General features: G+C 40.0%; 1 protein-coding gene across 1 annotated transcript; it reads right to left on the reverse strand.

Moving 5' to 3' along the window:
• Positions 1-383: 383 nt before the first annotated feature.
• stam2 (signal transducing adaptor molecule (SH3 domain and ITAM motif) 2) lies at positions 384-12,591 on the reverse strand. The gene is made up of 14 exons (XM_061087943.1): positions 12,430-12,591; positions 10,716-10,800; positions 10,445-10,520; positions 9,374-9,469; positions 9,035-9,181; positions 6,728-6,794; positions 6,278-6,476; positions 5,649-5,743; positions 5,425-5,507; positions 5,251-5,338; positions 5,070-5,124; positions 4,670-4,817; positions 3,080-3,246; positions 384-2,788 (listed from the first exon to the last, which is right to left on the reverse strand). Exons 1-14 carry the CDS (start codon positions 12,467-12,469, stop codon positions 2,599-2,601), a joined length of 1,536 nt encoding a protein of 511 aa, XP_060943926.1. The 5' UTR covers positions 12,470-12,591; the 3' UTR covers positions 384-2,598.
• Between the last annotated feature and the right edge of the window lie 596 nt (positions 12,592-13,187).

The raw sequence follows: 13,187 nt of genomic DNA on the forward strand, positions 1-13,187 counted from the left end.
TACTATTTTGATCTTAATTGAGCAAATGTAATTAGACCAGTAGAATGCATACACACGTAAATTCAATCAATCTCCATCAAGTCCCACACTCTGAAAATCAGTCTGCTGAATGTGCTTGATTTTTTCATCAAGAGCCATGAAATATTTCCTTGGAAATGGGTAAAAATGTCCCAACAATAACAAGAGGGATAAAAGTCCTTGATCCGCACCAACATTTAATGCGTTCTTCCCTCACCAATACTGCATCCTTCTACCAAGTTCCATTGAAATCGCCTCAGTATATTTTTCGTAATCCTGTCGACAAACAAACAAACCAACCGCCAGACATGGGGGCAAACATAACCTCAGTGGCAGAGCTAAAAGAAAACACAGAGCACTCCAGCCACACGTCATTTTTTTATTTCAAAGAATATTTATAGGTTTGCTCTGTTACAAAAGCAGTTTTTTTAAAATCCTGGATAAAGAAACTTCTCCTGGAATATTTTAAATATACAGAATTATACATATCCAGCGGATTCTGAGACTAGAATTACTCGCCAAAGTTCTATCTGTGTCATTCCTTTGATTCTCTACAGAAAAACAAGGCATCCAGTGGTAAATAAATGTTTACAAAGCTAAGGTGCAATGTCAATGTCAAACCCAGGTATTTTACATCTAATATACAGTGCCTGTAATACGAGGCGCATAAAGGAAACAGACAGATCTGGATAAAAAATTATAACTACGGAGCGACTGCAACAGAATTGTAGATTCTATTAGATTCTATTTTTTGATGAAACAGAAGTTAAAAACATGACATCTCAGTTCTTTTTCTTCATATTAACAACAAACATTTTGTTCCATTTACATTTTGCCAGGACTTTTAAAGAAGGAGCAATTCTGAAATAGTGTAAATCCCACATGAACAATGCCTCAATATATATATCTATATAAATCAATGTAGGGGCAATGTCATTGACCGTTTAGGAACGCAAGTAGACAGCTTCTGCTAAAGGGAAGAGAGCCCACGGATGAGGACGAGCGGCAGAAGGGTAGTGACATAACAATCATGAACAGATGCAACATTTTATCAGATTAAAAAACACACAAAATGATCAACTACCTGTTTCTTAGTTCAACCTATAATCTGACCTTGCAAAAAAATCGGTGTCATTCCACAAGAGAAAGCCCCGACACGTACAAACATGCGAAAGACATAAATGTACACACGCACACAAAAATGTCTCTAACGCATTACAAGGCAGTGAGTTGATGGAAAAGCAACGTTTGAACCATTTGGACAAATATAACTGTTAACATAACAGATCTGTGCTGGTGAGGAGGAGGAGGAGAAATGAAGCACCAGGCTTTTTAATAACTGCAACCTGCGAGCGCCTGCGACTCGGCCCACAGATACAGTTATATGCTGACTTGACAGAAAGACGAGCTCTCGCATCACAATCCCAGAGTGTTTCGATCCCTAAGCGTCAGGATGAACTGTACCTGCCCGAGGATGAAGTCCGTGATGCGTTTAAAAACAAGATGGCGATTTAAAACTTAGAGAGAAGCAAAACCTTTAGGGCCGTGTTAATAAGCATGAAAACGCCATTTAGGTGTTCAATGGTGTTCGCTAGCATATGATGCATGTGGGTGAGGAGTGATGGATATTCAGTGTGTGGTGTTTCCAGTTGTATTGACTTTGCAAAGTTGTGTTTTAGCTCTGCTTGCACACCGTCTGTATGGGACGTTCAGCCGCACTTGTCCGTCACCTGTCTAATAAGACAGAAGACATGTGACAGAACAGACATGCATCAGTTTTGATCAATACATCCGAACCAGCCACGTGTGAGGGTCACTTTCAGAGCTGCAACCTGAGGGATACATTTGATTTCTTGTGTATTTTGTTCCCTCCTGATCTTGCTTGAGGCTGTAAGGGCTGCAAAAATAACTCAAGTGTTACAGCAGCACTCTGGCTGAAAACATCCAAATAGGCAGAGGACTAAAGCTGCAGCTAGCGCGTTGCTTTCGCTTCACAGCGGCCAGTGAGAAACAGTAGCACATGTTTACATTTAACTACATTAGTTTGAACATGGCCGGACCCTCTGTTACCACTGAGGAAGATGACATGCTGCCTGGACTCCGAGGAGAGAGGACTCAGTAATAGTATCGTGTTGGAGTAGCTCTGTTTTGTGTTTAACTGGGGATTGTGAAAAGCTTGTTTCCATAAAGCGAGATAACGTCTCGCTGACTGCACTGATGAGCAAAACCAACTCTTCTCCTGTGTCGACCTGTGATGTTTGTGAAAACCAGTGTCAGTCAACCCGGAAAAAGAAGTAGAAGAAGAAGAAACTCCTGGCGCCATCTTTAGCATCATATACAGCAGCCGAGTGCAGACTCAGTTACACAGCAGACCTGCATCACACACCTCAGTTACTTCAACCTTCCCAGGGTGTGTTCAATCCAGCTTGACAGGAATGGTCCTAAAGCAGCTATCACACACACATACACACAAACATAAACACACACATACAAACGCACACTGTAAGCCAAATGAACACACAGCCAGCAGCTGAAATATCTGAGGTGGGTATGAATCTCAGGTCTGCGATCACTGGAGTTTTACAGCAGCGGCTGTTGATAATACGTCGTCTGCTGCTGCTGCGGAGCCTGGTGAAGAGGAGCAGCCACAGGATAGGACACGGGAGGCATGCCCGAGTTGTGATAGGTCGGTATGTCCATGGCCACGCCCCCCTGAGGAGGGTAAGAAGCTCCCACGGCTTGGTTCATGTACTGAGTGTTCATGCCACCGCTGCAAAGGAAATACAGAGTTGACACTTAGTTGCAATAGAAAATATATGAAAACAGTGAGCAACTAAATCTTTGTAACGTGGACATACTATGATAAAAGGGATTGAAAATTATCCAAAATGCAAATCATAGAACATCTAAAATCTATAATCTCTCAGATTATATAATATCTTGTTATGTCTGGTTAATGCTGTGGTTCTGAGCCACATGACGGGACACATGTCAGTCTTTGTCTTTGGAGTGTCTCTGCTCTGAGAGCCGTACAGATCTTCGGTTCATTATGTTCTCTTACCTCATGTAGGGAGGCTGAGCCACTTGGCAGTTGGGCGGTGCTGAGACATTGGGGGGCAGTGAATGCAGAGGTGCGGGTTGGTCGCTGTGGAGGTTGTAAGGCTGTGGGGCAGGAACCTGGGACATCCCTGGAGGCAGGTAGGGGCCGTTGTTTGGTCCGAGGTAGCCCTGAGCAAACAAGAGGGAACATAGGTCTGAGAATTACCAACATGTCTACTGAGAGCTCTCCTAACAAGAAATATGCATTCAGTATGTATACAATTTTAACACTACATTATTCAGTTACTTCAGAGCCCAAAACAACTGCAGGAAGTCACTCAGAAATAATCTGAAACATTTTTTAAAACGCAAAAACTTAATGTTCTCTTCCTCTGACGATGGGCTGACAAAAGTGATACTGATAAAAGAGAAGTCTGTCACTGAATGTCTGGCTGCTGGAAGTTAAATACAAAATGTATCTATTTATAAATCACCATTATTAGATGAATTAAGTGAACAGTGTTCCGGTGAGTCAGCTAGTTTTGCTGTGTTACTTTTCATACCTTCAAAAGTTGCAAGAAAAGCCCAATAGCTGATTTTGGAGTTTATATAAATAGTACCAGGATTTCATCTCAGTAACTTCAAGTGAAACAGAATGTGTGTCAGTGCAGGTGTGAGAACAAGCTGACGTCAGTTTTACTTTGCTGTGCAGACACAAAAAAAGATGAAGGAGGGTGAAAAATTAGCAGCACTCTGTTGTAGGTCTGTCCACTGAAGTGGACATCTTTCCAAATCTCAGGGGGGGAGACAGTGACATAAATAACTACAGAAAACAGCCTCTGCCCAGAAAAGCCAGGCAGCCTGCAACTCTCCAGAGAGGAAGAAAAGAAAAGGCTGACTGAATGTCACACTATCAGTCAGGGATGCAAAACCAACCATTTCACTGGACAAACACAAAATACTTGACTATGGGATGTAAGAAAACATGGGAGAAATTATTTTTAAAAGGACTGCTGTTCTGTATCATAGTCCTTTACATTAGTCCTCTGTTATGTCCACGAAAACCCACAGCTGTGGGTGTCTACACAGTGCCAACACTCAAAAGATTATATTTTTATTAATGCAAAGGTTTTCAAACAAACATCTCTTTACCACAGAAACTGTACGGCTCTTAATGTTCTAAACTGTGAGTCAACATTGACTGAATCCACTCGTTAATTATGTAAGACTTCCCTGCTGCTTTCTAGTGATTCAGCTGCTTCACTGGAGAGACAGAGAGAGACAGAGAGAGAGAGAGACAGAGAGACAGAGAGAGAGAGAGAGCGAGAGAGAGAGAGCGAGAGAGAGAGAGAGAGAGAGAGAGAGAGAGAGAGAGAGAGAGAGAGAGAGAGAGAGAGAGAGAGAGAGAGAGAAAACAGCAACAAGGATCCTAATCGATTTGTTTTGTTGACCAAGCATAACTGAATTGAGGGAAATTAGGCCTCAATTCACCATCATGTGCAAGAGCGACGTGTCATTCAGACCGAAGACTTCATTTCCTACAGCTTCTGGCCTTCGAAACAGTGACTCTATCAATACGTTAAATAAATGTTACAGTGGAACTTTAACTGACCTGCATGGGCACAGCTGGGCCGGTTGGTGCGTACTGCGGCTGCATCTTGGAGTAGGGTGAGTAGAATGGAGCCTCGTTCATGAGCTTGTTGTAAAGCTCCAGAGCCTCCAAAACTTTCACATTCAACTCTGACAACTCTGAGTGTTTCCTGCAATACACAGAGACAGAGATGTACATTATATCACATGAATGCACATCTTTTCCACATAGTTTCTTCTGTGAAACAAAAGTTTTGATTTGGGAAATATATTGAGAAACATATACGATGAAGCAGATATGTCTGTGAAAGGCAAATATAGGCGTCGCTCTATTAGATAATCTCAGTCACCCAGCTGGGATTAACACATCAGTAGAGATTGTTCTGATAAACATAAATATTTCACATCTTTCTTCACAGTACCTGTCAATCTCCTCCAGCTGCTCATCAATCATTGGGTTCATCTGTTCACACGCTCCTGTTCAATCAGATATTCACAGTGAGAGAAGGAGGGAACAAGTTAGAAAGAAACTGTGTGGATCAGACTCTCTGCAGTCGTCACTGGCACCGACACTAGATTTTACAACAGCATTGAGTTTTATACCCTCCAGCTGGATCAGCTCTTGGGTGTCAGGAGTCAGATTCGCAGGATCTGCATTCTGCAGCAGTGCCAGCGTTCTGTCCATAATTCCCTGCAGAATAAAGAGAGCATGTTTGGGTTAGCAGAGCTCAACTGAACTTTAAATGTAAATTTACGTCCAATCAGGAAATGTCGTACCTCATCTATGAAGACAGGCTCAGGCTCAACTTTGGTTTCCTGGCTCAGCTCTTCAACACTGGCAGTTTTTTCAACATAAGCCACTGCAGAGAAAAAATATCAGGTTCGGTCAACTGTTCTTAAAATAGTTTCTTCCAGTTCAAATCATGAATGATTCCAAAAGAGACAAAAAGAAGGCGTTACAACCGGTAGGTTTCATTTTACGCTTCTGTAAATATACTGACCTGTCTCCGGTTCAGCATTCAGATTAGTTGAGACAAAGTTGGAAGGGAAGAGGCCGACTCCTCTATGGTTCTCTCCTTTCCACCAGTTTGGATCACTGGCAACAAAAGCATAAAACAGGCCTGAGCTTCAAAGAGTGAGTCACACTGAGCGTCTGGCGAAGGTTCACGCCGATCAAAGACAGCACAATGTAAAAAGGGGGATTAAATAAAAAAAGAATTTTCACCTCATGGTGTCTGCTACAGCTCTGCTCAAATCATTCGCAGTTTGGTTATATTATATAAAGTTTTATTCAGAGTATTACAATTTTACATAGGTGTTGCTGGCTTTATTTGAGGAGCAAACTCTTTTCTGGCCATTTAATAAAGCTACAGTATGTAGAGCAAATTTACAAATGCCTGTAAATCAAGAAATGAGTGTGAAGTGGCTTCATAAAAAAGTTTATCGTACAGCTGCAAAATTGGACAGGATATAGCAAAGTTACTACAATTGACAGCCATGCTTTAATATCACGCCTTTGAATAACAATGATCAGAAAGTCTACATCATCTATAAACAGTAAAGATATTAAATTGGTAGTTTGAGGACAAAGAACAGTTGGTTCTTGATCAAACGTGTTATGAAACTTTACCTGTCATCCAAAACCAGAATAACTTCTCCAGCTTTGAAGGTCAACTCATTATCTTCAGCCGCTTCAAAGTCGTACAGGGCGCGCACCTTCCGGGCCTCCTGCCCCCCTCCACCATTGGCGTAGCTTGGGGGGTCGGAGGTCACGGCAAGGGGGCGTGTCTCCACCTGCTGCTTCTGCTCCTGCAAGGACAACTCGATGGCTGGAGGAGGTCAGGGGCAACAGAAGAGAAGTGCAAAGGAGAGGAGGGTATTTATCCGATGTCCAAACACTTGAGCTATGTCCAGACAAAGGACTCATGAATTTACACTACTCTACGGTGAATAAAAGGAATATTGGTACTAAGTGAAGTCTTGCAAATAAAGTATAGTGGCTGTAAAATATGTATTTGTGGAAGAAAATTATGCTCAGATGTGTTTGACAAAAGGTGTGTGTTGTGACATCTCACTTTACCTTTAGCCAGGTCGTCATCATTAGATGCTTTGCTTACAGCAGGTGTGCTGACCTTTGTTGTCGACCCCTGTGGTAAATAAAGACAGATAAGGTCAGGTCTCTGTGTGTGTGAATGTGTGTGTGCACACCAGCATGTACACAATATGCAGGAGAGAGAGAGAGTGACAGTGAAGCACTTAGGGACTAGAAGTGAAAAAGACATTTCTGTTGGCTGTGATGCCATCTGCAGGCAATGTTGGGAATTACATGTTGGTCGGATTGGGGGCTCAGAAACCTTTCTCACAGCTGACTCACTATTTTGTATCCAAAACAATACAATGGCTCCCATAAACATGTGAATCAAGTTCCCTAAAACAAATGCTAAAAATCTGAGTGGTACAGACCACCAGAAAATACTCACATTTGTATGCTTCATATGATGAGGATAGGTAAGGCTTTCAGTGAAACGTGCGAGGGAGCAAGTGAGAGTAAATCCACATGTTTGTAGAGTAACCTGATATGTATTTGAACAGTATCTTAAATACATTTATACAAACAGTAAAAGTAGTAGTTACCAGGTGAAAACACTTCTTCATCCAAAAACAGACATTCATCCATGTCCGTTTTATAATATATATACAAATAACCATTTTACATAACTCATTTTTGTAACTAAAGAGAGTGTTTAAACCTCTGTAGGAAACCCACAGCATTCTGAGCATGAAAACAGGGTGAGGTTTTCATTCCATCTCAAAGTAACACACACAACTGCCCACACCTTCAACTAGTAGAACGTGTAGCAAGAACACTAAATGCAACGTGCGCGGACAGGCACCAGGAAACTTGTTCGATTAGTTGGTATCATGTGGCTGTTTCCCAGCGGGCAGAAAATTAAGCTGCATCCGATCTAAAAATGACCTGAGAGCTAAAAGGTAAATAATAGGAAGCCTAAGCACAGCATGATACAGACGACCTGCTGCTGTTTATTGAATGGCTCATTCAGATGAAATGTCATACCTGCTGCCTCATGTGCCACCTGCTCTTCATTAAAGGAGCTTTCTCAACTCTGCGCTCCCAATATACAGCTCAGTCACTACTGAGGCAAAGAGCAGCACAGCAATGAGGAGGAGAAAACCAGTTCAATTTCATATTATTCCTTAGCTTTCTCTTTCTACTGGAAATGTATCTAACGTATCAGTTTAACCATGAACCCCATTCTCCTCCATGACCGGTTCTCTCTTTTATTAACACATGGAACTTGTTTATTTGCCCTTCAAGAGGGAATCAGTGCTTCTGAGTGTTAGGAACTGCGTTTATTACAAAGTCCCAGTGCACTGTCCTTCACATATGAGAAAAACAAAGTATGTATTGTGACATAAAGTAGACACAATATGTGTTTATGATTTACTTATTAATAAGCAAACTTACTTATTAACTTATTTCACTCTTAAAATACAACTACTGAAAGTCACGTAACAGCTTCCGACTATTCATTGTCTAAAGAAGCAAAGCCCTTGGTCAACAACCCAGAACAAAAGGTTTCAAGCGTTTACTGTATAACAGATAACAGTTAGTGGGTCAGCTGTTTTATGACAATATGAGGACAAATTCCAACTCAACCCTTGACACATGAAGTTGATAGCTAATAAAATCACAAAGACATCAGAGGAGGAAGAAGACAGAATCCAGTTCACTATGACCACAAAGTCCTGATCCTGGGTCAGACACAGACACAGTCACATATGTATACCCACAGAATTATGTGAAATATGTGAGCAGGAAATTCCACTGTAAGCTTGGACAGATCAAACTCAGACAGACCAGCTGGTCTGCAGTGAAACCAGAAATAACAACCTCAGGCTAGACAGAAAGGATCCACACACTTATTTTGATATTGTGTTACATGGACTGTAACTATAATTAGACGTTCAAATTCGACTCCAAACAAGGTAATTTATACCAAGTTTTAAGTATAAAAGTCCACCAGAAGTTGCTAAGCTAGTGAACATTAGCATTTCCAACGGTCCCTGAATGCACCTCGTCGGAAGCTATCAGCAGACATTTACAGTAAATACACGGCGGAAATGACCTCATTGAAAATAAATGTCGGCGCTTTCAGACACTTGGATGACACCCCGGGAGCAGTGTGGAGGCATGTTATGTTTATCTGTTGTTTTATTATGTCAATTACAATAAATGTCTTATACGGTTATGTTTCAGTGGATATGTTGCAAGACTAAATTAATGATGAAGGTAAGCTGGCATTTGATTTGTAATTGCTTTGTGTAATGTTCTTAAAAAGCGATATTCTATATTATATCAACATACCTGTGAGGATGATGAGGGGAAAGTGATGCCATCGTCTTTCAGAGACTTGATGGTGGCGCCGATGAGGCTGAGCTGTGGATCCTTCTGGAAGACGTCTGCCCACTCCACCATCATAGCCTTTAGCTTTTCACACACCTTCGGGTGAGCCTACGAGGGACACGCACAAGAACAGCTGTGTTACTCTCTCCTGTGTTTTTCTCCGGGCTCTAACCGAGTTAATGACTTAACTGAAATGCTGCTGATCGAAGTTATGTTCCTGCAACTGTTAACTTTCTTCACAGTGTGAGGAAGGACGTATGTGACGAGATATGGTTGAAAAGTAGGAATAGAGGAACATACCCTGCCCAGCACGGTCCGTACTTCAGTGGCAAACTCCCTTGAACATATTTCCAAGTGGAATATTTTGCCACAGTTCGACACACAGGCTCCCAGCAACTGCAAGAGAAGATTTAACAGCTGTTTATATGCAAGAAAAAGATGGTTTTTCAATTTAATTCCAACAAGGAAAAAGGATTATTCTACCACTCATTAGTGAATTATTCAGAGCACATATTAATGGCTGGTGGAGCTTTTGTAATTATAAATGGTTCCAATGACAAAAGCTCCTCAATTGTCTCAATGAATGAGCACAGGAATCTAAAAATAGCAAAGAGCATATTCGCTCATGATGACTCAGACAGAGAAACAGCTCCCTTAGTCCTCATCTGAGTTGAATCCTCCAGGTGTAAGACGTTACACTTTCATGTACGGCTTGAATGGTGGAAATATTGGATAAAATGCAGTTTATCTGCATGTCAACCTATTAGTCAACACCTACTTTATAAGCCTAAATGGAAAAGAAGGTTTGACCCTCCTCACATCTGGTGAACTTCTGCAGATACAAGAACCTCTTGGTTGTTTGTCTCAACGAAACGATCAAGTTGTAGGAAAAAAGGATCATAGTTTCACATTCTATCTGTGATTTATGTTGATAAATTATGATAAGAAAGAGTTTTTGACGAACAATACGAACAGTGAAATTGACCTTTGACCTTTTGGATATAAAATGTTAAAACCTCATCAGTTCATCTATTTAGACATCTGGTAATTTGTCATAAATAGGTGCATTCATTTTTGAGTCACGGCTAAAAAACTTGTTTTTTTGTGAGGTCAGGGTGAACTTTGAAGCCCCGGTCTAATCACTTCATCCTTGAGTTGATGGATGCCGACCAAAATATATAATATCCATCGCCAACGTGGTTTGTTATAGCCATGGTACTGTACATTAACGCCTGGACATACGTTTTAACCCTGGTAGGGTGACAATTATTGTGTCAATTGTTGCTTTTCTGAAGCACTTTGACATCTATATATTTTGTAATTTTTGAGACAATATTCTCAGTCTGTGAAGCAGAGAGCGAGCAGACTCACATTGACGGCCTGCATGGAAACATGAGGGACTTTGTGATTGATTCTCTTCACGATGCATCTCAAGCTGTCCTTTGGTCTGGAACAGATGAAAACAGGACGGAATGCATCGTTAGTACAGGAACTACAACAGAGCACAGAGATGTTCCTGCCCAGCACATGATCTGATAATATGCAAACTCAAAGTCCAATGCAAATGTGCTGTTCTTAAATAAGCAGCTCTTTCAACGACAGTGCTGTGCTTGTTATTTAGTTCCGTTCTTTTTTAGCTCACCCATTGGCTGTCGTCCCGATCTTGTCGCAGATGTCCATAATCAGGCCCCAGTCATCTGTTGTGTTGTTTTCATTGGTTGCCTTCTCTGGAAATATATCAAACAGAAGCACATATGTTCCTGTGAGAAAATATCTCTGCTGGCATCGTGGCTGTTTGTCTTCAAACATAATGTGTTCATGGGCAGACATGCCAAGTGTTAAAGTAATGAATAGCTGCCATGTTTTAGAACGGGCTAATGTACTGAAGTCCGTCAGCATTTCACAACTGGGTTCCAGATCTTATTAACATTTTTTAATGCCGATTTGGTCAAATGAGAAACCTATTGCACTCAAACTTTAGGTGTCTTGAATCCTAATTAAGGGCATTAACAAACTAACTAACTAGATTAAGGCCACATCTTCCTTAATAAAGGCCCCAGAGAAATGGTTCTTATAATGTTCAAAGCTCCTTTCCAGCTCTGTATTTATTTAAACTGTGTAGTATCTTCAAAAAATATGTATTTTCCCATAAGTTAGTTAATGTCATTAAGACCTATAGACAGTTTTGTGTGGTTTTTGAGTCGATGTTGGGATATTTTTACTTTTCTCTGTTTTATTGTGTGAACCTGACCTGAGTCAAGATTTTAAACCACACAGATCTTAACGCATGTCATCTTGTGATCACTTTATTAGGTGCAAGGCTTAACAGCTGCTACACTTATTAAAATGCACTAGTGCTATTTTCCCATAACATTTACTTTTGTAATGTTACACAAATGTGTATTAGTCAGGTAATTAGTCAGGTATTTTGTCAGGTAAAGAACCAACTGCTGCTTTGTAACATGTTAGCATGAAATCATTCAAACAGACATTTCTAGCTCATATTAAAATGGCACGAGACTCATCCTCACTCTGTATCAGTCAACTAAGCATTACAGTATTGTCTCGGGATCTAACAACTCTGGTGTTAAAGGGATGTGTAGGACAATGGCCTATAGGAATTTGGAATGACGTTTTATTCACACTGACAAGTATCCTTCATCGCTCATTAATCTGAAGAGTATTTCCTGACTTGTTCCGACAATAAAATATTAGATAATATTGGTATTGTAAATCCTTGAAGACCAGCATAACATTTTTAAGATTTAAATTGCTTGTTTTTAACGTTTAAAACCCTCAGATATTCACAGAACTACAAACCAAACAAACATAAACGACTCATTATCAATATAGTTGATTAATTTCCTCCCATCTGACCCAAATCCTTCAAACTTCCATCTGTAACTTGTGATGTTGTTCATGATCAATTAATCTGCTGGTCCTTTTCTCATGAAATTGGTTAATCGTTAAAAGATTGTAATCCTAACATCTTGGGGGTTTGGATTAATTTAATATAGTCGATTATTTCTGTCTCTGACTATTTAACAGATATGACGTGATCTGTAGGTCAGGTGATCCAGTACATGAGCCCAGTCACTGTTTACATGAATCAGCCTTAAAGTTACGAATCAGTAGTTTATCCTGGTAAAAATCACTGATCGATACATATATCGGAAAACAATGGCGACCTGTCAGCTGGTGAAAGACACATGAACAAAGTGAACCTTGTGGATTTACGGATGTTGTTGTGGCTTAAACACTGAGTAAACCGACGCTAGGCTAAGCTAATGTTAGCTCCCGTCGCTAGCTTCCCTCTGACACAGAGAAAAGCACAAAGAAGAAACAGCTTCACTCACCGACATCTTGGTCAAACGGGTTTTGGGAAAACAAAGGCATGATGACAACTTAAAAACGGAGTCGGATAGCTCGACGAGACGAAATGTTTTGCTGCGCAGACTTGACGTTTCACCTAAATAAATAATTTCTCTTCCTTGTCCATTAAACTCGCACCAGTTGCTCTTCCGGTAACTCGGCTGCCTTCAACGATGCCTGAACAAAAAAAAAGTAAAAGACGGAAGAAGAACATTTTTGTTTTCATACGTTTGGTGTTTAAATGTTTTACATATTATTTTGATTTAGAAAAACTACAGCACTTTTATTAATTTATAAATTTTGTTTATCAGTAAATACTTAGTAATTTAGTATTTTGTCTTTATATGTACAAAATAAATACTGGCATCTAGCGGCAGAAAAGAGGAACATCAGCGCATAAAGATTTCTTCTCTACCATAGTACATCAAACTCAAAAAGAATCAATGTCTACACATAATTTTTTCTCATTTATACTGACTATAATCTTAATTTTCTATATAATCTTTTTGTTTTACTTCCATTTTCCTCTGCTCTGCTTCATCTATCTATCTATCTATCTATCTATCTATCTATCTATCTATCTATCTATCTATCTATCTATCTATCTATCTATCTATCTATCTATCTATCTATCTATCTATCTATCTATCTATCTATCTATCTATCTATCATTACTGTTATATTTATAGTGTTTTATATATTATTTAGGATATATATAATTATGATATATATAATTATATAA

This window comes from Limanda limanda, chromosome 16, assembly GCF_963576545.1.
Source record: "Limanda limanda chromosome 16, fLimLim1.1, whole genome shotgun sequence".
NCBI lineage: Eukaryota > Metazoa > Chordata > Actinopteri > Pleuronectiformes > Pleuronectidae > Limanda > Limanda limanda.

Excerpts from the sequence above, each read along its gene's own strand:
- stam2 (XM_061087943.1), bottom strand. The coding sequence starts at position 12,469 with ATGCCTTTGTTTTCCCAAAACCCGTTTGACCAAGATGTCG. Across the intron at positions 5,744-6,277 it reads ATTCTGGTTTTGGATGACAG|TGATCCAAACTGGTGGAAAG; the intron begins GTAAAGTTTCAT and ends TTTTGTTGCCAG. Across the intron at positions 3,247-4,669 it reads GCCCAGCTGTGCCCATGCAG|GGCTACCTCGGACCAAACAA; the intron begins GTCAGTTAAAGT and ends TTGTTTGCTCAG.